The sequence below is a fragment of the Odontesthes bonariensis genome, chromosome 17 (assembly GCF_027942865.1).
Source record: "Odontesthes bonariensis isolate fOdoBon6 chromosome 17, fOdoBon6.hap1, whole genome shotgun sequence".
NCBI classification, from domain to species: Eukaryota; Metazoa; Chordata; class Actinopteri; order Atheriniformes; family Atherinopsidae; genus Odontesthes; species Odontesthes bonariensis.
The window spans coordinates 12,666,553-12,693,884 of record NC_134522.1 but is presented as its reverse complement, the minus strand read 5'-3'; the positions used below and the strand labels follow the sequence as shown (position 1 = coordinate 12,693,884).

At 40.8% G+C, this 27,332-nt stretch overlaps 2 protein-coding genes across 6 annotated transcripts; one reads left to right on the top strand and one right to left on the bottom strand.

Annotated features, from left to right (window-relative positions):
• The first annotated feature begins 538 nt into the window (after positions 1–538).
• On the top strand, positions 539–7,383 carry LOC142366785 (snake venom 5'-nucleotidase-like). Its single transcript, XM_075448757.1, has 9 exons — positions 539–943; positions 1,111–1,333; positions 1,539–1,727; positions 1,918–2,115; positions 2,621–2,775; positions 3,083–3,191; positions 3,331–3,480; positions 4,537–4,737; positions 6,595–7,383. The coding sequence occupies exons 1-9, from the start codon at positions 599–601 to the stop codon at positions 6,750–6,752; spliced, it is 1,728 nt and encodes a 575-aa protein (XP_075304872.1). The 5' UTR covers positions 539–598; the 3' UTR covers positions 6,753–7,383.
• A 286-nt stretch (positions 7,384–7,669) lies between these two features.
• On the bottom strand, positions 7,670–26,529 carry LOC142366784 (sorting nexin-14-like). 5 transcript variants are annotated; one of them, XM_075448753.1, is made up of 31 exons: positions 26,211–26,529; positions 25,929–26,098; positions 25,709–25,823; positions 25,418–25,491; positions 24,988–25,066; positions 24,849–24,892; positions 24,675–24,762; positions 24,499–24,583; positions 24,258–24,414; positions 23,981–24,056; positions 23,709–23,753; positions 23,506–23,586; positions 22,883–22,997; positions 22,460–22,615; positions 21,885–22,009; positions 21,161–21,219; positions 20,617–20,643; positions 19,659–19,805; positions 18,899–19,031; positions 16,639–16,825; positions 15,861–15,944; positions 15,587–15,687; positions 14,098–14,209; positions 13,839–13,879; positions 13,516–13,635; positions 13,116–13,239; positions 9,606–9,770; positions 9,383–9,478; positions 9,170–9,261; positions 8,856–8,912; positions 7,670–8,611 (listed from the first exon to the last, which is right to left on the bottom strand). In XM_075448753.1, exons 2-31 carry the CDS (start codon positions 26,063–26,065, stop codon positions 8,570–8,572), a joined length of 2,964 nt encoding a protein of 987 aa, XP_075304868.1. In that variant the 5' UTR covers positions 26,066–26,098; positions 26,211–26,529; the 3' UTR covers positions 7,670–8,569. The 5 variants fall into 5 exon arrangements, with proteins under 5 accessions (XP_075304868.1, XP_075304867.1, XP_075304869.1 ...); XM_075448752.1 differs by having other exon boundaries at positions 25,703–25,823; positions 26,211–26,528; XM_075448754.1 differs by lacking the exon at positions 20,617–20,643 and having other exon boundaries at positions 25,703–25,823; positions 26,211–26,528.
• Between the last annotated feature and the right edge of the window lie 803 nt (positions 26,530–27,332).

Sequence of the window (27,332 nt, the reverse complement as noted above, 5' to 3'; positions counted from 1 at the left end):
TAGGTGCAGTAGTTTTTTTAATTAGAGCAGTTGTTATGTGACCGAGACCTAAAAAAAGGGTGAAAATCTAACTTTATTGAGTTTTCACAAATCAGAAAAAGATTTCACAAATCACAAACAAGGTTTTAATGAATCAACAGTCTCTTTAGAATAATTCCATCCAGATTTGAGCTGTCTAAGTAATGTAGTTTCCATACAGGACCCTGTTTAGTGTGAGCAGAATAACAAAAATGCAGTAAAATGGCCCTGTTCTGCATTTTCACAAATCAGAAAAAGGTTTCACAAATCACAAACAAGGTTTTAATGAATCAACAGCCTCTTTAGAATAATTCCATCCAGATTTGAGCAGTCTATGTAATGTAGTTTCCATACAGGACCCTTTTTTGGCCGATCAAAAGAGGGGTACTTGGATCAAAATGCAAAAAAAATTAAGTGAAATGGCCCTTTATGCTGAATCGGATGCCAACTTCAGCGTTGTGTGTTTAAGTTTATGTGTTGCTCTGTGCATCAACACGTAGCACTTCACTAGAAACGCCCATGCCCTTTTCATGGTCTTGACGCCCTGGGTAACCGGCGCGTTTTTACGCACAGCGACGCGATGAGTTTCTGGTGGTCCCGCTACGATCTTCTCGCCTCGGTCTACTTCGTTCTACTTTTAAACTCTTGGGGCAACGCGTCAACATTCGAGGTGACTCTGCTTCACACCAACGATGTCCACGCACGCATTGAAGAGACCAGCAAGGACTCGGGGAAGTGTCCATCTGAGGGTCCGTGTTTCGGCGGGGTCGCTAGGAGGTTCACTAAAGTGTCGGAGATACGAAAAAAGGAGAAAAATGTCTTGCTTCTGGATGCTGGAGACCAGTTTCAGGGAACTGTCTGGTTCAACTACTATAAAGGGGCAGAAGCAGCATACTTCATGAACAAACTTGGTTATGACGTGATGGTGAGAACAATTGTGATTTACCACAAAACAGAGCTGAACGTGCTTGATTTTAGCTTTTTCTCAGAAAAGTTTCTTTAGCAAAAAAATTGCACCTAGCTTTAACTTTATTGATTTTATTTATATGAGATAATAAAATTCCCTTTTTTTTAAAAAAAAATGTCAAATAGGCTTTTGGAAACCACGAGTTTGACAATGGAGTGGATGGTTTGATCCAGCCCTTCCTCAAGAATGTAAATTGCTCTGTGGTGAGTGCCAACATTAAACCTGACTACACACTGGCTGCAGAACTGAGTGGCAGCTACAGGCCCTATACAATCATCGATGTAGGCCCAGAGAAAGTGGCAGTGGTTGGCTACACCACTGCCGAAACCCCTTTCTTATCCATGCCAGGTAAAGTCATATTCTGCTGTTTTGTTGAGGCTTTAATGTGCTTTTTGCAAATTGTTGCACCTTATGCACGGCGAGTTAAAGCTCTGCTGATATACACTGCTGAATCTGTTACACCATAGGGTTTTGGCTTTTTTCCAGCAGTGAGAGCATTGAATGCTGCACTTTGTGACCATGTTTTATTACTCCTGTCTCCTCTTGGCATCAGGCCCTCACCTGAAATTTGAGGATGAGATAAAGGCACTTCAGTTACAGGTGGATAAACTGGAAACACTGGGCTTGAACAAAATCATCGCCCTAGGACACTCAGGCTTTGATGTGGATCAAGACATCGCCAAGCGTGTGAGAGGGGTTGATGTCGTTATTGGAGGACACACCAACACATTCCTCTACTCTGGTATTTTCATCCTATTCATCCTATTCGAACTTCACGTTTAGATCCATCCTAGTGATTGTGCTTCACTAAAGGTTTATGTTTTTTTTTCTCTTTTTGTCTCTAAGCAAATTCCAAGGCATGTTTGCAACATCACTGTAACCAGAAACAAGAGGCAGTGCCCCACGAAACAAATAATTTTCTTCCTCTGCAGGAACACCCCCATCCACTGAAGTGCCAGCGGGTCTTTATCCTAGTATGGTGAGATCTAACGATGGGAGAAATGTGCCCGTGGTCCAGGCGTACGCCTTTGGGAAATATCTTGGATACTTGAAAGTCACCTTTGATGAGGCTGGGAATGTCAGAAAAGCTGTTGGAAACCCCATCCTAATGGACAGCAGCATACCTCAAGGTAAGACACACTAAACTTTACCTTTATTGAAAAAGTTAACTTAAGTTCACACATGAATTTAAACTTTTTTATGTGACATTATGGAAAATACACTAATACTAAATTACATGCTCAGTACAAGAAACCAAGCCTCGTCTTCTTTCCCTGCTGTCTTTTCTTCGTAGGCATTGCAATGAATGATACACATCTTATTCTAAGGAGAGTCGAGGTCTGAAACTATGCCTGTCTGCCCTGCTGCTATGCATTGTCATAAGTGTTGCATTTTCAAGATGTTTTTTTTTTAATCGTAATGAAAGCATGTTAACGAGATAAGATGTGGGGATTATTTTTTTTTGGGGGGGGGGGGGGTTGAAAAACCTTGTGTATATTGCCTGAATATGTTTTGAAACCTTGGTTGAAATAGTCACAGAAGCACACAGCAAAATCTGTGTTCTTAATGTTTTATTTTCATTAGAATAAAAGGACCTGCTCTGTTACAAGCTTGACTTTTTCCTGAATCGCTCAGACCCAGGGGTTCTCGCTGATGTGGAGAAGTGGAAGAAAAACCTGACTCAGTACTCTTCACAGTATGTTGGACAAACTTTAGTCTACCTCAACGGGACGTTTGAAGAGTGTCGATTTAGGGAGTGCAACCTTGGAAACTTAATCTGTGATGCTATGGTAAGGACTACGGGCGATGCTCATTGCATTCACAGTTAATTCTAAAAGCTACACACTACCAAGGCATTTTTGTTTGACTTTTTTACTGAGTTCAAGAAAACAAACGATCTTTGTACTGGCTGAAACCTCAGACCATGTCTGTGTAAGAAGTCATTTGAGGAAGTGAAATGGTTTAGGAAGTTTTCAGGAAGTTCATTTGAACAGCACTTGATATGCTAATGATAATCTAAGGTTCCAACCACACATCAGAGTCATTTACAAAAGCAGAGGTTTACTGCCATGACTTATCTCCCCTTTGTACCAACAGATATATCACAACATAAAGTATTCAGATGAGCTGCAGTGGAATCATGTGGGCATTTGTATGCTGAATAGTGGGGCCATAAGAACAGCAATAGACGAGCGCTACAAAAATGGTAATTAAGGGTTTTGTTGTTGTTTCTTTTTTCCTCAGAACTGCTGAGAGTCACGTTACAAAGGCTTTTTGCCACTTTGCTGTGGCTACAGATGTAGTTTGGGTTTATACTATACCTGAATTCGCTCTTGTATTTACAGGTACCATCACGATGGAGGACATCCTTACCGTGTTACCATTTGGAGGAACCTTTGACTTGGTCAAGATAAAAGGATCAACAGTGAAAAAAGCATTTGAACACTCCGTTCATAGATATGGAAGTATGTCTGGAGAATTTCTTCAAGTCTCAGGTTTGTCCTTTGGCTCTTCCACTTCCCTGTTTGTCTAACAGAATATTATCTGCAACTTTTTTAGCTTTGGAGACAGATGTTGGAAATTCTTCAGCACTTGCATGCTTACATATCGGTGACACTACAGGCGTCTTTGTTCACAAGCCTGCTTGTATGCAGTGGCCTTCGGAATGCAAAACACAATATTAGACAACACACAACAGTAAAGCTAAAATCTCAGCAACAAAAAGTAACAGCAAAAATGTTAAAAAAAAAAATAGTTCAAATGTAACTACAAAAATAAAAGTTGCATATTTCAGAAAATGTATAGAAACCAAATTTTCCTCTTTGTGATTGGACAGAACTTAAGGAATTGGTGTCCTCGTGCATGGGTTCTCTCTGTGTACTCTGGCTTCCTCCATCATCCAAAAACATGTACGTTAGTGTCATGGAATGTAGACGAGGAGATGAGAGGACCTGAATGCAGATATTAAAGTAAAGCTTGATATATTCCAAAAAAAAAAAAAAGAAACTGTAACAAAAGTTGCCGCAAAGCCAGAAACAAACTTGACTTGACCCAAGTACTAGAACATGCTATGACAAGAACGGTGCCGCTGACAAACCTGACTGACAATGAGTGAATCCCAACCGGGAAATTAAACGCAGAGGAGGGCGATCAGTGAGTGAAGGCAGCTGAGGTGAAATACAGGTGAAGGGAGTGGAGCTGACGACTGGACAGAAGAGAAACTGAGAAATGTGAGAAAATGGCAAGACCAAAACACTAACACTGTTGGCCCCGTAATGGAATGGCAACCTGTCCAGGGTGTAGCCTGCCTCTTGCCCAGTGGCAGCTTAGATCCTGAATTGGATCAAGTGGGAATGGAAAATAGATGGAGGGATGGTTTTATGCGGTACTCAGTTTCAGAATTAGTCAGACGAGCAGTTTTTTCGTTTTTAAGCTAAACTGTGATGAGCAGCTGCTGGGCGCAGCTTCATACTGACCCAAAGTACATATAAACACCAAATATCTCCTGAGGTAATCGCATTTTCCCTCCCTTTTCTCATGAACATTTCCAGGTATTCACGTGGAGTATGACCTCTCCAAGCCGGCGAACCAACGCGTTGTGTCGCTGTCGATGCTCTGCACTGAGTGTCGAGTGCCCAAATATGAGCCATTAGACCTGCAGAGGACATACACTGTGGTCATGCCTTCATACATGGTGGATGGAGGTGATAGCTTTAGCATGATCAAGGAGGAAATACTGAAGCATAACACTGGTAGGTGGCAGTCACGTGGACCTTTATCAATTTAGTTTCCTTTCTTGTCAACTAAATGCCTTTACATTAACGCATCGAGACAACCAGAACAAAGAGTTTGTTTAATTTATTCACTGATTAATACAAAGAAACATAGCCAAGCAAAGAGGCAGCACTTGCCAGTAAATGTTTCTTGTTTCTTTTCTTGCAAGCCGTGCTTCTCAATAACAACTTATTGGAGGGGAGGAAAATGCTTCTCGTTTATTACATCTAGGTTGCTTATCAGTTTCTGAACTACAACTGAACTCTTGTCAAGAATATTTTCAAGACAGTGCCAAGATCGAATGGGAGTGCATGGACCTGTATGTGGGAAGAGGAGGAAACTTTTTTAGGAGGGGAAAACTTGATGTTATTTAAGCCGCTTTTACTAATCTGTGAAACATCTGGAATGCACTGAGGCTGGTAATGGGAAAGGGTGTTGTTAGAAGTTGTCAGAAACCAGCAGATAATTAAGGGACAAAAGAGAAAACCTACTGAGAATCAACCAGGATTTACATGCTAATGTCTAGTTTTTAAAAAAATGGGTGATATTTAGTGGAACTGTATGAGCTGTGAGTGTGATGCTACAGGGTGCTTGCAGGGCATCGTGATGAAAGCAGTTGTATACATTAATGTGGTACAAGAAATTGTGCTTACTGCTGTGATGCTCAAGTAGAGCCTGCCCGCTGCCTTTTAAAAAACCTTAACAAGGTAAAAGAATGGACTTGTTCCATGTGAATTTCAGAGCCTTACCATCTGGATTGCTAGTCCATTGACATTAACGAGTTGCAGACGCAACAGATTTATCTTTAGAGGGTTATTGATTATGCCGTCTATAGCTGATATAATCTGTGCTTACAGCTGTTGGTACCGGTCTGTACTCTAAGTTTATTAAATACATGCATCCTCATAATGTTATCTACAGTAGCAGGGTCCACATGAGCTTCCATGTAGCAAGCAGTTTGCTCACATTTACAAACACTGCACTGCAGCAGTGACTTGATTGATTATGTATAAGTTTTAATTATTCCAGACACAGCAAAAGGGTCAACATGACCTAACAGTCAATCCTTATCTGTTCTATTTTAAACTCAGTTGTGAAAAAAATTTAAAAAAAGTCACACACAGAAAGGTCACACTCTAGAGTTTTACAGTTAAATCATCTGTTTCCACAGCAGCTGTCCTCAGGTTGAGTTCTGAGCTTCATCACATCGCTGTTTGGACATTTTTAATTCACTGTTGTGAAAGGACGTGACCTTTCTTATTCACATACTTAAGAACATATGAAGTTGTTGTAGTGTTTTAGGAATGATTGATGTATGATGTAAGCAGTTTAGTTAGCAGATTGGGGTGATTGTTACTGATTAATTGTGCATTATTGTGAAGTGGCACTTTCCCCCCAAAATATGTGACGGCCACTCTCCTTCAGGGCTTTTTTATTACCAGTTTGTTCAGTTGTCCGAGATGTCACTGTGAGCATGTTAGCATTGCATGCCCTCTTTGATTTGTTTTTAAGTGTTACTCCTGCCTGTGCAGTTACTAATGAGCCACCATCCATTAAAGCCTGTTGCTGAATTTGCCTCCATCAATACAAATACAACTTGGTGGTGACTGCAGGTGTCTTATAAGCAACATATTGCTGGTGCAGATTATCCGTTAATGGTGTTCCATGAAAGCATAATCTTCATATTTTACATCTATGCGTGATCTTTTACTTGCAGCTGCTCTCATTTGTGTGCTGTACAGATCATTAACAAATATCCAAATTTCTGAGAAATAGTACTGAAATATATAATCAACATAAGCCAGTTACGATTGTTCTTCGTCTGGGTTTTACAGGTGATATGGATATTTCTGTCTTTTCCAAATACATCTCGGAAATGAAGCGTGTGTACCCTGCCGTGGAAGGCCGCATCACCTTCAGGAGCTCAGCCGTCTCTCCAGCTCGCTGCCTCGGCTTGTTGCTGCTGAGTCTCAGCATCTCCCTGACCCTTTGAATCGCCTTTTTTGCACTCAGGGAAATTGTTTCAAACAGAAACTCGTTCAGGAGCTGGTTCACTGCCTTTCTTGTTAACCACCTTCAAGGATAATTCGAAGACAATCAAATTGAGAGTTCAGTCTCAGGGTAGATGGGTATCCAGGCAGTTACTCATTTTAACCAACAAATTATTTAAAACAATCCCCTCGAGAAGTTCTGGTGTTTGGATGTAAATTTACGGACAATTCAACAAATATTATTGAATCGGTTAAGTAGCATAAAATGTATATTTAAAGCTCAATTAAGTCTTAGTAATTATAAGGCACTGTTTTAATTTTTATATGAGACAACTCCTTTTAGGTTTTAAGGGGTTACAAGCCAATACTGCAGATAAGAGATGTAAAAAAAGCTTTTTTTGTTTTGTTTTGTTTTTTGTGGTTTTGAAGATCTTCTTGAGCATCTGTCAGAATGTATAATCTGCATATTAATCAGTGAATTGATAAATGTTTATCAGTGTATCTGCTTGCTGCCTTTGAGTAATCGTTGGGAAGTCTTCCTGTAAGGTTTTTGGAATAAATTCCAAAACAGAAAACAAATGCTCTCTTTTAAGTATTTCTTTATACTCGAGAAAAAATAAAAAATAAAAAGAACATCATGAAAACTTGTCCGAATCACCCATGAAACTGAGTCATCTGTCTTCTGTATAGATGATCAAGTTTAATTTCATCTTCGAGGGTAAATAGTTGTTTATTAAAGTGAAATTATGAGTAAAGTATGGAGCCTGAAATAGACCATTCAAGGCGGGGGGGGGGAGGTTTTTTTGAGTGCTGTGTGTGTGCAGATTTGTGAATGAGTACAAAATCTCTCACTGCGCACTCAGGTGTGTGAATGCTGTGCCTGCGTTGTTAAACAGAAACACACTTTTACACTGTAAGCTGTGATTCCTTTTAGCATTTATTTATACAACTTATTTTACAAATTAATTACACACACATTAACCGAAGGAATTCTTGCTTCTTCCTTCAGCAGTATCTGGATCAGTCACTGTTAGATCATTTTTACATCTGGAATTAACATGGATCTTGGGTGACACAAGTAGAAGAAGACAATTCTAAGTACAGGTACAAACACACTCAGGAAGCGCAAAAGAAACTTGTGAGATCATGTGGAGGAGGTGTGGGATGCATGTAAACTCTTTAATACTGTAACCGCAAACGTGCTCTGATCCACTATGAAGCATCACCTAACGGAAGGGTTTCCACTGGAACTTGTGAAAATGATGTCTAAATGCAGTGGATGCAAGATTTCTGTCGATCCTGGAGGCCAGACTTCACTCCTCGTCTTAAATGTTAAGAGCACAGCTGAGAATAATTCCGGTGCTTAAAACTGGTATTTTAATGAAGCACAGCAGAACATCAGAGGGAGGGGATTGTAAGAGTTATAAGACTTAAACAGCTAATGAATGTATTGCAAGCAGTGAAGTTATTTTTTCACTGAGAGGAGCAGTTTCCATCTTTAGCTCTGCAGACTGGTCCAGAACGAGAAACATTTGTAGATTCACCACGGATGTCCTGTGTGATGTCCACAGCGGACTGTGTGTGATGCAGAGTAATTGATTATCAGCGTACAAAGTGGGGAAGTGAGACCTGTTCACAACCGGTCCTTCAAGATGCATGCGGAGACCAATTTTAATTCCAGGTGTGAAATGACATACTTGGTGCGCATTTAGATTGAACAACCCATGACGCATGTTAATGCCAGGGCCTTAGTTTCAGGTTAAAGGATGAATTCATGTCAGACTACCAGGTTAGCTCAAGTGAAAAATTCAAGTTGATTTTACATCCATGGAGCAATCAGAGCAGTCTCCTTTTGTACCTGCTGAAAAAAAAGAAAGAAAGAAAGCCTGTCAGCACAAAAACAGACGCATTTTTTTTTTTAAACAAATTCCTCAAAGTACTGTACCTACACATAATATAGAAAATGATTGAAATATAATTTGATATATAGTAAGATATATCATTCCTTTGCAGGAAAGGGTTAGACACTGGAGGCTGTGTGGTTATTAAGCCCCAGTTCTTTTTTTCTTTTTCTTTTTTTTAATACAAGTTTGGCATCGGTTTACCTTGTTTAGCTCTGGAAAAAGTTCTTGAATGGCGATGTCCAGTAGCACATATGTGAGCTGAGGAAGGCAAAAAAAAAAAAGCAAAGTGAGCATGAGAATAAGTTCAGTAACTTTCAAATAGAATATGAAAAAATATGTAAACAAAGAACTGAATGGAAAAATCTGAACTGGTTTGGTATGAGTGAGTATATTCATAGATACAAAGAAAGCAGCTGAACCCCATCTTTATATGTTTTTTTTTTGTCTAAATATATTTCCTATGGACCAAACATACAGTGAAAATCAGGTGAACATGCAGAGAGTGTGCCCTGTACCTGTTTGTTGAGAACTGCCTGCTGCAGTCCATCGAAGAGAAGGCGTACTCCATCAAACTTGGCCTCTTCTCCGATGCATTTCCCCAGAAAATCTAAAGAAAATAGGTTTTCAAATCCAAGCAACTTGTCTTAACATTTGTCGTGGAAGTGGAAAAGCAGCAAGAAAGGTGGCCTAATATTGGAAAACGTCACCTGTATGTACCGAACATATACCTGGAACATAGCTCATCATCTCCTCGAATGTCCTCTTCGCTCTGCTCTGTTTGTACTGGGCTGAGCGGGGCAGGCTGCTCTCGCAGAACACTGAATCTATAAAGGCAAAGAATTAGCACAAAATTTCAATCGCCCATTTACAGTTGGGAAAATACCTGTAATCATTCTTATATTTCCAAGTGTTCAATGAGAAAATCAGAACCAGTCTCTCCCAGCAGTGTACCTCTAAGCAGGGTGATGAGAGAGACCAGCCGGTGCTCCTGCACCACCTGGTTCAGTTTGTACTGAAGGTAATAATCCGTGTAGGCCTCCAGGGTGTTCTTGAACAGGATCCTGGCCCCCATAAGAAGGTGGTGCAACCAGTCAGGGATGTGAAAGACAACTCGGCCTGTCAGCAATGACGAGGAAGAGGAGGAAGGACAGAAATGTTTGAGTAAATGATGGGCCCGGACCACTGATGAAGAAGACAAACAAGCAAAAACGCAGCAACACATATTCAGTGTTTATATCTTTTTCATAGATTCACTAGCACTTTAGTGCAAACCCTTTCCTAATACCACGCAGGGAGATGACAGACCTCAAAGATAAAAAACTAGCCATTTTCATCTGATGTTTATATTCAACAAGGCATCTCCTTTGGCAGAAAATGCCACTAAACACATTAGACTCAGACTGTTTTGGTTAAAGTCCCTGGAGATTAGTTGTTTCTGAAAACTTCAAACCAACCTGCTAGGAAACAATTGCCACATTTTAAGTTTGTCTGAGTTTATGTTTTGGGGTACATGTGTCCGAATTGCGATAGTAAAACACTACAGTAGTGAATAAAAGTTTTCAGTCACCTTTATTTACTTGTATTTTGCCTCAAACAAGACCAATTTTCTTGCAGTCTTTTAAAGTGCTTTCGAGCAATAGTTGTCAGGGCTTTCCAAAGGTCTTTGGACACTGGCTACTTTTTATTACCTTTCAGTCCAGCCCTTTTAACATCACAACTTTAACTGACCAGTGTTGTGTTTACACATAACAGATAACTTAGCAAAAAAAGAAAACAACAACATTAGACTGTACCCGTAGACACTTTCTTACTAGCAGCCTGTCACAAAAACACCTAATGTGTTCCCATTTCTTAAGTCGCATCTATTAAAAAAAGGCCAAAGATAACACTGTTTGACAGACATGAAATTGTTTTTTGCTTCCATAAGGTGATCCCTTAAAAGTACTGGTTGAAAACTTGGCAACTCTCAGCATGGTGTGCAGTGTGCCCTTAATAAAAATTGAGAAAACTGGACAAGCGAAGGGCAAAACAAGTGGCAGGTCTAAAAAAAAAAAAACTACCTACAGCAGATTAACTGTATCTAAAATTGATGTAATGAAATGAAATAGGACAAATCCAGCAAAGACCTGGCAAAGGACCTGAGAGATGTGATCTATGTTCACTGAAGCCTCATCACAAATGGTCTCCATGGAGCTGCGGTTGTCAAAAAGACTCAACAGAGAGAAAAGGCTGAGGGATGCCAAGTTACACAAGAACTAGACTGAAAATCAGTGGCGAATGTACTTATGGAGAGATGAATCCTCCCCAGAAGCCACACCTCAGCATTACTGAAGCGGTGTGGGGTCTTGACCGAGAACGGAACAAAAAGCAACATCCAAAGAAGAGCTTTGGGGTGTCTGAAGGACATTTCATTCAGGCTGTGTTAAAGGACAAGGGTGTTTATATCAAATATTGACTATCAAACTTCGTCTGTAGTATTCTAATAGGCTCTTTTTCCCCATTATACTGAATATATAAAGCCAGAATGCCTTGCAGTGATCGCGCCAGAGCTACAGTGAATCATCTTTACATAAATAAATTATAAGCCCATCAGTTCGAAAGCATCTGGGATAAAGTTTAGCTCACCGATCAAAAAAACAGATTACTACATGTGAGGTCTATCAAGTCAAAGCTTAGGCAACTCATGTGTGCTTCGTGTCATATAAGTTTTGACGAGTAAGTGCCGCTGTTAGTAAAGATTGAGTTTTTTTAATTTGTTCAGTCTTTAGCACTGCTTCTAATGAACAATCTGCACCTACGGCTAAAACGGTGTAGGTTCCACAGCAGCATGAAATTCAACATGGAGACCCTCACCCAGTCTATGGGTATTGGTTGCAAATGGGTGTTTCATTTCCAACAATTGTTCCTTTAACATTACTCAGCTCCTTTTTATAGCCATAAATTTTGTTTACACAAATGAATTTCCTGCTCTTGTGGAGACGTTGCCATTAATAGTAATCCACTTCAGCTCCTCTGACACATAAAGTGCATGAAGACTTGTGTGTTCATTCCTGCAGCCAACAAAAGAACATTTGGCATGTTTTGCTCACGTAGACATTTTAGAGTATACAGAAGTAGTTTTTTCTGGTAAATAACGATGGTGGAACATGAGGCAATCTGCCTATTCTTTGATTGAAGTCATTCCAAACTATCTGGTGGTAAAACACTGTGAGAATATGTACCATGGTGACATAAAGAAGTAATGGAAAGAAAGCCTGTTCAGGAACAGTGTCTTCTGATGGAAAGAATTGCTTTATTTAGTGCGGACGTGGCCATTTGTAATTTTGTTTATATCCCTCAAAGAGGAGTTCATTTCCAATCTCTCTTCCAGGAACTATAGGAATCCTTTTTTTTTCTCCCTTTGATCCACCAGAGGGAGGGAAAAATGCTCCAGAGAGGAGGAAGAAACATTACTGGCAGACTGAGAACAAAAATGCTGAGTAGAACAGATAAGAGGCTGATAAAAATAAAGTTTATTGTAAATGTTTTTCTGAACAACATACACCCCCAAATGGGACACAACAAACTTTTAGAAGATGTGAATAGTTTAGGGTCTTTTCTTTCTCTAAACATTTTATGAAATAAAGACTTTGATTTCACAGAGGGACGTTCTTCAGCACTGCAGAGGTGTAATGGGCAGAAAAGCATCGCTCACATCAAGAAAACGCAGGACCTCCACATTCCTTCACCGCTACGTTCAAATGAACACTGTGAACTTTTAACAGCGGAACAAGTTCCACAAAGTATGAAACACACACCACCCATTCAGATAAATATTTCTCTCTCTTTGGGTGGTTTATAGCTTTTTTCTTTTTTTTAAAAAAAATCTCTTTATTTTTTACTTTAGCAGGTTAAATATAAATGAGAAGATAAAAGATTCAGTTTCAGTTTTATTTACCCCCTCCCTGAGCAATATACAGAATGAAGGCCAAAAAGTGTGAGAAGAACTGAATCGATCAACTGCCTGAATCTAGGTCAAATCTGTCGGGAATATGGAATATTTAGTGGTCTTTTCAGAACTGCTTTCAGTGTGTAAAAACAAACTGTGGACGCGATTTACTATTACTCAGAAATAAATGCTGGCTTTATATTCTAAGAAGGCTAAACAGTTCACAAGAAATTAACAGTGTCCGTTGAATTCATCTTGAATTCAATCATGTATGCAACATCAAAAGTAGTTCTGCATCCTTGATTTTAGTGAATGCTATGAATGAGCAATGAAATTTGGCATGTATGTATGTACTCTGTCAGAGAAACGCTGTTCGAAGTTGTTCTGTGCCAGGTGATATCTTCTTTTAGAGATTTTTTTCAACATAAAATGTTTTCTCACTTACACAATGATCAGCAGGATGCATTGGATATCCAAATAAACTCGATACATGGGATAAACAGGCTGTGAAGGACGGACAAAACTGAACTTACCCACAAACATCAAGTAGTCGTACACCCCTTCAACAGTGATCATTTCCATGAAGTAATTCTGATTGTGCCTCTTCTCTGTAACCTCTGATCGGTTGGCGTTGTTTTTGAAGAGGTCATTGAAGAGCTGGGGAGAAGATTTTTTTTTAGATTGGACACAACTTAACACCCACTGACTCCACTATTCAGTTTTGAGGGCTCTTTGAGTAATGAATGAATGACAAAGCTGCTGGAGTACACATGCAAATCTGAGTATGCTGAAAATCTTTTAAACCCTCTATGAAAAAAGAGAAGGATGTTTTTTAAGCCTCCACAAGATGGAGTTGGCAAATACAAACACTAAAATCCCCTCTGACTGCAAAGAGGAACACAGCGTCAAAGTTGCGTAGTTTGAACTGCCAACCTTTTTATCATTTTCTGAGGTGGGGCTCAGGATAGTGAGCTCAGGGCGACTGGGTTTGGGTTTGGGAGATTCGCAGGAGTTGAAGAACGACTGGATGAAAGGCTCCAGATGTTGCCCTTTCTGAGGCAAACAGGGGAGATCATTATCTTGATATATTCACATTGTATTTCTCAAACGCACGTGTGCACCATGTCAAATGTTCATGAGACCATTTAAGGATCAAAATACAAAAAAAATAAATACATTTAAAAAACAAGACACAAACATTTGTATTTTAGAAAAAAAGAAAATCACAAACATATTACAAAGGTTGTGTTTCTTACCTCTTTTATCAGTTTGCTTGGCACTGACTTAATGATTTTCCCTGCGAATCATAAATATTTAAACTCAGTGATGTACGGTGTTGTCACTTTTTTTTGCTTCCGCTCCACAGACATGTGTTTTCACAGCGACCCAAGGTCGGCCCGATCAAACAGTGTCACGGTGCGTTTGACATGCTCTGTAGCTCAAGCATAATTTATCTCACTTTTCTTTGCAACATTCCCGGCAGAAAGTCCAGAGAAAAGCTGCCGCATACTGTACCGAGATTCACATCGGGTAACATCTTGTCCAGGAACTGCGACTCCATGCTATGGGGAGACAGGAAGTCGGCCAGGAGCTGGCTGTTGCTCAGCTCAGGATGCTGCAGAAGTTTCTGCAAAGGAAAAAAAAAAAAAAAACACGTTCAAGCTTTAAATGTAAATTAGACTTTTCAGGTAAAACTATTCGTGGCCAATTGTTTTACTTATTTTTGGAGCTGTCGTTTTACATGTTTCAATGCCACCAACAAAGTTTTGACCAATGCTGACTATTCATCCATTTTCTACACCCGCTTAATCCAATATAGGGTCGCAGGGGGGCTGGAGCCTATCCCAGCTGTCATTGGGCGAGAGGCGGGGTCCTACATGGACAGGTCGCCAGTCCATCACAGCCAATGTTGACTATTTTTATATAAAATATCACATATTTTTTTTATTTGTTTACAAGTTCTCAATTCACCCCTTTTAACTCCTTACTTTCAGCATAACACTCACAGTCATGACACACTGCTAATCCATCACTGGGAAATGTGTCTGCTTTTTGTGTTACCATTTCTGATTATATGGCGACGGTCCTTCCGACAGGCACCATTTTCTTTATTTATTTATTTTCAGAGATGCAAAGAAATAAAATAAAGAGGAGTTGGTTCATCGAAAGTTAAAGCCACCCTTTGGTTTATCAGACTTGTTAACTAAAAACAAATTAGCTTGTGTTTTAAAGCAAAAGTTGGCGAGGTCTGAAAAGGTGTTTCCCTCCAATTTTAGTGAGTTCGAGAGTTTTCAAGTAAGGAGTTTATATTGGCTAAGAGCATGGTGCTTTATGTTTTCCCAGAAAGAGAATGTATACCTTTCAAATGAGTGCACTGGAAAGCTTGGAAATGCATCTTCAATGATGGGAAAATTCAAAGTTCTCAGCTTGTAAGAATTTAGCTTTTCTTTTTCTTTCTGAATCAATATTTGAAAAAGCCAGACAGTGGGGATGCGTGCTTCACTGGTTTTACCTCGTGTGTGGCAAATAGCTCCCAGTCACGACCATTTCCAGCTGCAGCCTGCATCCAGCTGTTGCACAAGAACTGAGACCCAGAGTAGGATTAAGCGGGTACAGAAAATGGATGGATGGAAGATAAAATGGCTCTAAACTGTTTCCACAAGTCACCTAAAATTCATGGGGAAAAACTCTTAATAAGAAAGTTGTTTGCACGTCTGCTCCTTGGTTTAAGGAGTTTGGTTAATTTTCTGCATGAAGACTCAAGTAAAATGTGAAATCGATAAGAAATAGTGAAGCTAATTCGTACTTAATGTTAAACCAAGTTTCTACGCACCATCAGAACAAGAAACCTAATTCATATCTAAAAAGAAAAGCGTTCTAATTTTAATGCATTAAATAATAATGACACGACCCCACTTCCATTGGACAGAGGGCCATCAGTCTTTATTCTATCTCATTCAAAAGGCTCTGAGAGTATCAGACTTGTATATCACTGGATATCTACCTGAAGGTACTCCTCGAACTCCTCTCGCTTGGACGTTAGAAACTCATAATTCTTTGGACCGATTATCCTCTTAGAGGGCAACTGTGCATCTGGGAAGGAGCCTATAGAGGGTGTGAATTTTTAAAGAGAAAGTTCAAGCTCCTTTTCATCTCAACAGAAAGAGATGTGGTTTCAAAGTCTCTAAAAGACACGAGAAAATTCCCTTCTTATGATGCACAAAAGAACAGTGCACTAGATCTCCTGTGCAAGCTGCAACAACAAGCAGAAAGCCTACCGTGAAACTCGGTGAGCTTTGATTCAAGGACATAAAACTCCAGATATCTTCTGTACACAGACCAGTGCTCAGTCTCATGTCCCACTGCAGAAAAACAAATAGCACGACTTAATAAATTGAATCAGACCTTAACACATTCGCATCTCCACACAAGGCAGCTGTTCATACTGAGAGCTGAAAAAGCAAAGAGGGGATGCAGCCAACTTCCTGTACCTTATTCCCCAATCCTCAGAGGATGTCAGAAAGCGGCACACATTCAACGAGGCTCTTGATCCTGAGCCAATCTTGGCTGGTACAGACAAAACATCAAAAAAAGCTGAGCGCTAAACTTCACTGTACAACTTAACTCTAAGCAAAGAGCCTTCATTAGAACCAAAACGTCACAATTCTTCGATGTCTTGTTTAGTGGTGTTCTTTGCAGGGCTGCCAGTCAAATCAAACAGTTTTGATGAAATGCCGTTGGTTAGTTGAGTTTGTGAAACTTAAATTGTGTGTGTGTGTGTGTGTGTGTGTGTGTGTGTGTGTGTGTGTGTGTGTGTGTGTGTATAAATAATCATTAACTGCCTGTTGCTCACTCACAAATGCCTAATGTGATTACAAAAGAAAAACACAGTTTGAGTTCAGTCACTAAATAACAACTGACGGCAACGTCACAACAAATTGGAATTCCTCTGGAAAAGACAACACAGCTCCCACTAACACAGCATGCAACAAAGCAGAAGGCCATTGATTAGTTTGCTTTGAGGTAGAAAAAAAAAAAAGGTCTGCACACACTCACCTGCCTTCCGGTCGTTGCGCTCCACGTCGATACAGAACACCGGAATTCTCTCCCTCTTCACATCATCATCGAAGAAATCAATGTACGGGATCGTGATGTTCCAAGCTGAAAGGTTTCGAGGGGTGCTGGGGGTGGAGGCCGCCTCCATGGGGGAATCATCCTCAAGCACCATCATGGCTTCCTCCACCTTTAACGGGAGGAAAGTTAGAGAGTTTAAGGTGAAGTGGAGTGCAGTGCTTTGAAGAAGTATTCACCGCCTTTGGCAATACTCTGATATGGATGCCTTAGAGGCTGGAAAAATAGATTTTTGGAGGGGTTGTATCACCTGAACACAAGCCTATTACTGAGGGTGCAAAACATTTGAACAGTGAAACAAACAAAGAAGTGTAGAATTCTCTTTCCCAGCATTTACAGCTGGAAAATTCTTGCCCATTTTTCAAGGCTTGTTCAAGCAACAATTAGATCGTACCACAGGTTTTTAAATTGGACTGAAATCTGGAGTTTGACTGTGTCATTGAATAACACTGAAATATTTCCCTTTGAACCACTTGAGTGTTGCTTTAGCAGTATGCTTAAGGGCCACTGCCGTGCTGAAAGCTGAAACTCAGTCCTGCTCTCAATTCTCTGGGAGGACTGAAAACAACAAATATTACTTCATCCCGTCAATGAAAAACACTCCCTCAGCATGACACTGACACCGCTGTTCTACACTGGGGCGATGATGCTCTCCGAGGGATGAGATGTTGGGTATGCAGTGCATGTATTTTTGTGTCCAGACATTCCAATTTTAGTCTCCTATGACCAAAGAACTTTCTTTCCCACCCGACTGGAATGTGAGCTCTGGTGGTCTTCCCTTCCTTGGCGGGTTTATTGTGGTGTCATATTCTTTCCATTTTCTAATAACAGATGTAATAGTTCTCCAAGGAATATTCAGAGTTTCTCCTGTTTGTTTATGACCCAAATCTAAACTGTGCTTCTCCAGAACCTTTTCTTTCACATGTTTTGAGAGCTCCTTGTGTGCTCCTTGAGCTCCTCCAATGTTTTTTTCTTTTCTTTTATTTCTTAATATATATTTCAAAACATTGTTTCTTTTAATTGTACCTCTCCAATTTAGAGTATTTAAGTAGGTCCATTACATAAGGTGAGTGAATACTTTTTCAGGGCAAAATACAGGTGTCATGGTCAGAGCTTTAGCAGTGCAGTTAAAGTCAATCCAAAGAAAACTAATTCATTCATTAATTAATCAATTAAATTCACTACCAGATCTTCAAGTTGAAAACTTTAAGCTCTCTTTAAAATGTGCTGAATTCCAACCCAAGTTTTTTTGGCCACACTAAACGTGAACATAAAGTTGAGTTGAACACACACACATGTGCGCACAATTAAAATTTAGAAAGGAAACCAAAACACAAACAGGACATGCAACTCAACTCAGGAAATATCTGCAGACACTAAAGTACAGTAACAGATTGTGTTTGTCCTCACTAGGTGGACATAAAGCTGATCTTTCAATGCATAACGGTGAGAGAAATGGGAACAATCAGTGCAGAAAAAGTAGAATTCATGAGATGAGTGTTTCTACCAAAACATCTGTTAAAATTCTCTCACTCAAAAAAGTGTTTCGGCAGTTCTACAAGTCCTACATCATTTCCTGTTCTCATACGTGCTCTTTAAAATGACCAAAATATACTGTCAACTAAAAGCCCTTCATGTGCAGCCAAGCACTGTTAAATCCCTTCCCATTTGCTATATTAATGGTAGCATAAATGCTAAAGCTACAACGGAGCACAGGACAAGAGGATAACAGTAAACTTTTATGTTTTACAGAATGTCTGGTATGGTATGCACATTTGTTAAACTAAGCAGCAGCAGCTTTAAAAATCAGGATACTACTGAGAGCATTTAAGTTCGGCTGGTTTTCCAGAAAAGCTAATTCATTATCTGAAGTCATGTGGTTGTCTGGAAGACATTAAGCACATCGCTGACCGAGTCTGAAACCTGTGATATCATCAAAATGGAAAGTTCTGCTTTCTTTACCACCAGGTGGCTGTGACCTTTTGTAGAAGAACGTTTCAGTTTGCAATGTGTTTCACAGTCGAAATAAGAAAAACAAAACAAAATGGAATCTATTTCTTTGTAACAGTACTTGTACAAAACTGTATTGTTGCTTTAAACTTTAAATACAAAGGCACTTTTATAAGTATGAGACATATTTAACTAACATTAAAACTAACACTTTTTAGACTATTTCCAGTCTCACCATATCATCCTCTCCCTCTACCAGCCCATAGGATGGCAGCATGGCTCCCTCCATGGTTGTGCTCTTGAACACTCCTTTGATCTTACTGCCAATGCGGCTGATCCCAAAGGACTCACCCCTCTTTGATGTGCTCCTGCAGTTCGAACAGGGAGGATATTGAACAATGATTGATGAAGGAGACGTGCATGGCTTTTGCGAAGCTCATGCGGTGTAAGACTTATCGATCAGAAAGGAGGCATAAAGGAGAAGAAGCCACAAAGTGCATAGAAAGCATAACTCTACATGGGAGGGGGAAAGCTTTGACAGCCAAACCCAAGCCAAAATGTCACTTCACAAGTCATCTTACAATGAGAAAAGCTTGGAATGGTGGTAAAACAAACAAAAAAAACAGAGCACAAAGCAGTGAACATCGATATCATTGACTGATGTCTCGTTTGTAATGACTGAAAAGATATTATGTGATGAGTTACCAGTAAAACAGATAAGGCACACAACATATCATGTGCTCAGTGTGTGTGTCAGTCAGATTAAGAGACATAGGAATCCCCATATGGCGGAATGTGACAAACGATACGCAAAAAGCTGAACATAGACAAGTCACTGCATTGTCAATAACCACAGCAAAGGTGGAGAGGGTGGCATGACAAATAAAACAGGTTTCTGCATGCAGCTGGCCTATCATGCAGGCAGTTGGCTGGAACTGGGGTCATGGGGTGGGGGGGTGGAGTCTGTTGCGACACACAGATGGACCCTGACTTACTTGGGCGATGGGTGGCGGTGGGATAGCGAGCCGTATGGGAAGTTTGTGAACGTGGACTGGGCATGGAGGGAGTTAAAAGATGCAGGTGAAGAGCTGCCAGAGGCGGTGAAGAGTGAGGACGGGGACTCGGGGCTCCAGTCCCAGGAACTATAAGCAGAACAGGGTCAAATCCCCACGGGCAAGTGGAGGGAATGGACCGTGGATCATATCAGGGCAGGCAGTATGGTAGTAACGGAATCAGAGTGGACATACAGTCACAGACACAGCACGGTGGTGGCCATACATAAATGGAGTAACAGGCAGACAAACAGGCAGAGTGGAGAAGGTTTCTCAATCACAGATATGATGGAGCTCAGGCTCTAAAGTTGGATGGTTTTCACCAATAAGAATCTGTGAACGTGCCAGTGAAGGCCCTCATCTGTTCTTGTAGCTATCTTTGAGGAGCATTATCAGTACTGCTTTGGAAACTGCCTTCATAACAAGACTGCTTCTTCTTCTTAAAAATGCTAAAATGTCAAATCAACATTCTTGCCTCTGTGTTACTGATGTTTCATTTTGACATTTTTGAGGCAGGAAAAATTGTTGTTTGCCAATAAAACTTAAAAGTTGTGCCTAAACTTGCACGACTCTCGATAAACTTGACCAATATATAATTAATCATGACTCATTTGTGGCCACTATGATTTGATGTTGAAGGTCACTGCCCTAAATCTTCCCTTCTTTGCACTCACAGCACAAGCACCAAATAAAACACACATTCAAGACTAAAATCATATCAGTATAAATCATTATCTAGGGTTCACTGAGCTGAAACCCTGATGCAGTGGCCCATGGTGAATTTGTTAAAAAGGCAGTACATCGCCCTCTTCAGGTAAGAATGAAATATCTTTTGTATCTTGCGTGCAGCCCCACTAAGCCAGCCACTGTTTTGATCAGCACACTGATGCCTTATACTCACCGAATGTCATCCAAACTGACGCTATTTCTGGAACAATATGCAAAAGGAGTTAGTGGAAGGGCTCCATGGCCACCTACACACCACCAAACCCCGTAATGGGAGTCATACGTAGATCCCTGAGCTCATGTAAGTGTACTTCCTTCCTTTCTTTCTGTTTCATTATATAATAAAGCATTTTTGCTGCTAATTTGCAGCTCATCTCAGACTGCACTAAGATGAAACTTGATGTGAGTTTGTGTAAAGTGATGCACCAGGCGCATATTATAGCTCGCCTTCAAACTGCAGAGGCTGTGGGGATACAGAGAGTTGCAAAACTTCAAGAATGTGTCAAAAAAAAAACTATAAGTGAAATCAGAAAAAAAACTGGAGAAGGATGTGAAAGACCTCAAAGCAATCACTTTCTGTCTAAAACGTATAACAGCAGAGACTCACTTTGTGACTGAATGGCTTTGTTTCTAATAATAAAAAACATCACCAGACTATTATTACACTAAGATTTGAATGTGTTAAACACAAATACAAAGACTTGTTGAGTCAAACCTACCTGCTCATCTTGGAATTCCTGGCGGGGGACTCGGCTCCTCTCAGAAGCTGGCGAAAGTACTGAAGAAACACACGGAAAAAAGAAAACCCAAGTCAGTAAAGGTCACACTGCAGAAGCAAATTCTGGGACAGTACATCGTATAAATAAGAGAAACATGCAACTTCTAGAGATCGTTTCATGATTAGATGATAAGCATTGCTGGCGTGTTTATGTAGGAGCGGGGACGGGAACAAAAACAAATATCATTAAATTAATGTCCACACACTATTCTAGCAGGGAAGTGGCCCGCTGTGGACAATGGCTGAGCTCTGGTCCACCCAGTTTCATTCAATGAAACTGCCTCTGAGGGGTGAAATTTGGCTTGGCAGCTTGGCATTATGCCAGCGTCGTCTCATTGGCCAGTTGTGCGTCTGGCATTGATGACAGGGCTGATGGTGGTTGGTGGCTGAGAGGTCGGAAGAGGATAGTGCCGCCGAGTCAACAAATTCCAAATAAGCCTTAATTTTGCCAATGAGCAGATCCACTTGTATCAATTCTGCCCAAATAAGAACCCTGGGTGTGCATAAAATGATCATATTTCTATTTAGACTATTTAGAAACCTGACAGAATGATGTAATACAGATATTAATGTGTAAATATGAAGTATGAAGAAACTGGATTGACCCATGTGTCACAGTTCAGTGAGATGAATAGAGTGATGTATTTATTGGTGTAGTCACTAACCTCGTCACTATGACAGAACATGGGGGTGAAAACATTCTCCAAGAGGGAAAGGACATGCTCGTAGGCTTCAAACAAGCACCTCATGGTCTGCAGTTTCACCACCTCCGCATACGGGCCCTCAGCAACTGGGGAAAAAATACACTTATTGGTGTGCCATTAGATGCTTCCGACAGAAATTTCCCTTAATGTTAACCCGTTAAGTTAGTGGAAGACGATCTGATCGCAAAGAAGCGCCAGGTTATTACACTTTGTATAAACGTTTCAGGGCTAATAGCAAGGTGTTTTAAGGTGGCTGATTCCTCAGCTCACAGGTTAAATCAGAAATGGCAATTAAACTTGCCATCATGTAGGATAGCCAATCAACAGAAAACTCCACCGACATATTCCTCGCCATCCAAGAATGTGGGAAAAACTAAGGTAGACGCAGGCAAAACGCAGGCAAAACTGGAACTGGGGTACTCAAGTTTTTGCTTTTTTTTTTTATATAAAATAAGATTAAGGTGGATGTATCGATACATGCTTGCTTAAGAAACTTGAATTCTGATTGGAATTCCACTCAGATCGCTGTCCCTTACTGTTTCGTATTTCTTCCACTATGAAGGGGTCGAAGCGGATCTTGTCGACGCTCTCGTCCAAGCAGTAGGTCTCATAGATCTTCTTCAGTTCCTCGTGAAGCATCATCTTCTCTGATTCCGACAGCTCTGGGCACAAAATCCTGTCGTTGAATTCCTCTGAGAAGTCAGACACAGCGGTCGCACCGAGTGTGAGGACTTTTCGTAATACACAACTGCGGCATCTATTTTTGTGGACTGATAATATCAGTCTGACTGAGGAGGTGAAAAGGGGCTACTGCAGGGATCCCTTCTGTTCAGGTAATCTCACTGCCGTTGTAATCAAATTTAGAAATCAGGTAAAACTTAGGCCACCGCAGGTGGAGCACAAGATAAAAATAATAAAAGGTAATAGGTATAATAAGGTAAAGAATGGGGAAAACTTACCAACCGCAAGACAGAACTGGAGCACATGGACAGCTCCCTCTTGTTTAAGGAAGTTCATGAAACGAAAAAGAAGGTCCTGCTGTTCTCTGATCTCCTTTAACTCCAGCTTCAGCACCTGATGTAAGAAAACGGAGTTAAAACAGACGCTGACCGACACAGCACCTGTGTTTTAAATGGCTCACTTATTTGTTGCTAAAGTCGTGAGGCCTATAGACTGTGAGGCATATTGGGATGAGGTTTGGGCTTAAAATGATCCCACATGGCATCAAGTGACTTATTGAAGGCTGGTTAATATACAACCACAAATCAGAAGAAATCATCACTCGCCCTAAACCGACGTGATCCCAACTTATCTTAGCATGTGATGCAGGCCTGAAACCTACTTCTTACACTTTGGCTTAGTCTTGTTTAAATGAATAATGACACTGTGCGATATGTCATGGCTCGTTGTTCATCTGAGGTTGCATTTACCTGGTGATCTTTTTTCCATAACGTCCTGGTACGTGATGAGTCAGAATTTAAAGTACTTACTCTTTCACACGACTGTTCTATGCCGTTTGTTTTTTTTAAAAAAAAGGAAAATAATTATTTTATCTTTGCGCCGCATCAAAGACAACACTTACCGAGGGCTTTTTGCTGCGAGTATCTGCGTACTTCTCTAGAAACGGAACCAATGTTGAAGTGGGTTCTGTGGCTTCTTCAGGCTGGTGGGATAGAAGCAGACAGAAAACAATCAGAGCTTTTTCAAACTGCTAATTACATGATTAGATACAGAGAACATAAACTGAGATGCCTATTTGGTTCAACAGCTCGGGGACATACTTACTGGGGAATTGTCGATGTATATCAAAATCAAATGATTCACTGTATCCTGTAATGTAAAAAAAAAAAAAAGAAAAAAAAAAGCAGCCAATAAGTTCACCAAACTGATGTAGAACTGTATAAGTACATGGTACAAAAATGTTTTTCTTCCATCTGCATTCTTGCGATAAACAAACCCTAAATCTATTCAAACCTACTCTTAGGCTGAAGAACAGAATCGGCAGGAGGCTTCAACTGCAACTTTGAATTTCTACCCTTATCATTGTCTACACTCACAGGGTCAGCCAAGTAGTCCATTGAAGGAAGGAAGACAGAGCCAGCCAAGACTTCTCTTATCAGGAGAGTAAGAGATCTGAGAGGAGTGAAAGATATAAAGGCAGCAGGAAATGAGAAAATAAAAGAGAAAAGAGTGATCCTTCTATCCTTTTGTCTAATGTCAGTAATGTCAGACTCTCTTCTTGCATGACAGTATTGTGCGTTCATGCAGGGCACTTGTACTGAAACCCAACATGCAGTAACAAAGCTGATTTGTGCTGCTGCAGCCGTGAGTCACCTGCAGTCTGTGGCCTTTGGCGGTAAGATGTAGGGGAAAAGCATCTCGGTCAGCTTTCTAAGGTAGAGAAGTTCATCTCTGCGACTGCGAAGGGCCACATGGAGATCTGGACCGTACTCCTCCAGGGCAGCTTGTTGTAGATACTCTGCGTTCTTTACTACACAAGAGAGCAGGAATTAAATCAGCCTTTCCACGGTGAAAATAAAGTTGCTTAAAGCGATGATATTACATGAGCCGATACCCTTTTGCCTTGCTTTGCCAATGATCTCAATGTGTTTCATGGAAACTTTGAGAAGCTTTTGTGTGATGAGTGACGCCACATCCACCTGAGAGAGGGGGAAAAAAAAATAATCAAAGAATAATAAATATTATGGGGACGAGCATCCTACAATTTTACCGTCAGAGTAAAGTTATCACCTTTTGGATGCGGCGAACCAACACAGCCGCAAAGAAACGTAAAGTCACCCGTAGCTCGTCGACAAATGCTTCATCATCCGTGATGTCTCTGAAAGGGAGAGAGTCTTTCCTTTACTCTGATCAGTCCAATGCACACAATAAATCGGATCAAAACATCCCAAAACATGAGCTTACCTATACCAAGGATACACAAAGTTTTCCAGAACAAGCTCCAGAATCTGTCAAAAACAGCAGGTGTTAAGGTGATCGCTCATCTTTTATGGGCGGGGGTTGGTTGTTTGTTTGTGCGCTTGTTTCAATGAGGCTGTATTACCTCTGAGAGAGAAGCGTCCACTTTAGAGGGAACCTCTAGGTCAAGCCATGGCTGATAGTTTTCCAGTAACAAAGTGGGCCTAGCAAACAAAAACGCGTTTGAATCCCATCTGTCCACTAAGGGGGCAGTGGAACATGTTACATTAACCCGATAAATAGCTGTCATGAGCATACATGGAATGTCTTGTGAAAGACCAAATGTAAACAGATGGAAGCAAAACCCCATGAAGACTGTGATTTCATTTTCAGTCGGAGGACTGTTTTCCTATCTTTATCTTTTTTTGTTTTCCTCCAAATCAATCACTCAATCAATATATTCACTCTGCACATGCAGTGGCATAATATAGTCACAAAGAACATCCACCGTCTGTGGTCTGCCTGAGTTAATCTTGACAGCAACAAACAGCAAACCCAACAACAGGATAACTCACCTGTGCCTTTTGCATTTAATTTTTCCGCATACAGTGCAGCTGTGGCCCAGTGGAAACAGCTCCTGCTGGAATGACTGACAGAAAAAAAATTTAAATCAATCAGATTACCGAGAACTGAAAGCCTCTCAGCGCACTGTGGCTGCTGAGGTCTGTATGTACTTGTCTCTATCACCTATACCTATTTACCTGTCACCTATCTATTAGCCAGATGTGCAGCACTCAGTTAGGATAATGCAGCTCCAATCTGCTGTGTTGCTTTCTGACCAGTCCATATTTCTGACCTACCTTCACCTTTGGCTTAATGGAGACTAAGACGTTGGGCAATAAAGAGTCAGGCCTCAAGGAGCAGTAGAAAGTGACGACTCCAGCCAGGAAGGACCAGAACACCATAATAATGTGAATATATCTGTCAAGGCAAATGACATGTGCTTCACTTACTTGAGTAAATTGCACATGCAAATCGGTGCCAGGGATGTTGACAATTCAGTGCTAAAAAACGATGTGCACTAACCTATTTAAAAGCAAAGTGGACAGCAGCAGGAGCAGCAGCAGAAAGCAGAACACTGGATACTGGCGGCCCAGCTCTCTGACCCGGTCCAGCTTCATCTTGCGTCTTATTTTCTGCAGATAAGCGCTGACGCAGCCCATTCTCGAGTGTAAACATGAGCTCACTCCATGTCACTGTAAAACAACAGAGAGCGCCGTTTCAAATCCAACAGCTCAAATGCTGAGCAATTTTGCGCGAGGGTTGTATTGGTTGCATTGATTTCATTGGCCGTCTCCGTGCACTTACTGGAAGCGCGCGGCGGATATTATGGGTGGTTTTCCACCGTTGTCCAGCAGCGACACCATCGTGAGTTTGCAGAAAACGATGCGAAGGCCGCCCGTTTTTGGAGGATCGGCGGAGGTGCCCGTTTGCAGCTGTTCGGATTAGTGGCGATCACTCAGCATCGCGTGCACGCGAACAGCCCCAAAACTCGCGGAAGGTCGTTGTTTGGCCAGTGACTGCGGTTCTCCGACTGTCATCTCCGTCCATTGAGGGGCAGCCTGGTTGTCAATACTGGTGACGTGTGATGTCACCTCCGCTGCGCTCCCAGCAGAAGCTGCTGGCTCCTGTAGTTCGGCTACATTTCCGAGCTCTGCCAAAGATCAGTGGAAACGCTACGTTTTCGTTTTAAAAAACCGAACCAAACAGAGTAATCCAAGTATTTACGAGTCAAGAGTAGGGAGAGGGTGAAGTGGCGCCACTTTGGCCATTTGCTGCTTAATTATACAGTGAAATGAGCTCGAACGGCGTTACCACGACACAAAGAGAAACTACACAAAGAAAGTGTTGTTACAGGGTAACCTTACCAAAAGCTTTGGATTAATCTCTATTCTCTGACAAAAAAAAATTATATGGAACTTCCACACCCGGAGGATATTAATTCAGCTTTTTCATACAGAATAATAATACCACTACCACTACTACTAATAATAATACAACAGATGTATCACAAAACAATTTTATCTTATAGCTGAATTTGTAAAATATACCCCCAAAAAATTTAAAGATAAAAGTTGTTTTTGCCCCCCCCCCCCTCCCCCCAAGGAAAAATTATTGTACCCCTCAATAGTGACAAAAAAATATATAGAATCCAGTTTGCACCTCCTCTGGCTGGTGTGACTACATGGCCATCTCCCCTACTCCTTTACCTGCAGTCAACCTCAAACAATCACCGATTGTTTGAGGTTACCTTGGTTTTTTTTTCAGTCATCTCTAAAAAATGTCCCTGTACCTGCATGAAAGTGAAGTTCCAGCATCATCTCTGTAAATCCCAGTTTAATTACTTGGTTTATAGGTTGACTATTACATAATAAACTGCATGAGCAGCACATAAGATCCACTTTTAAGTGTTCTTTTTGTTTGTTTAAA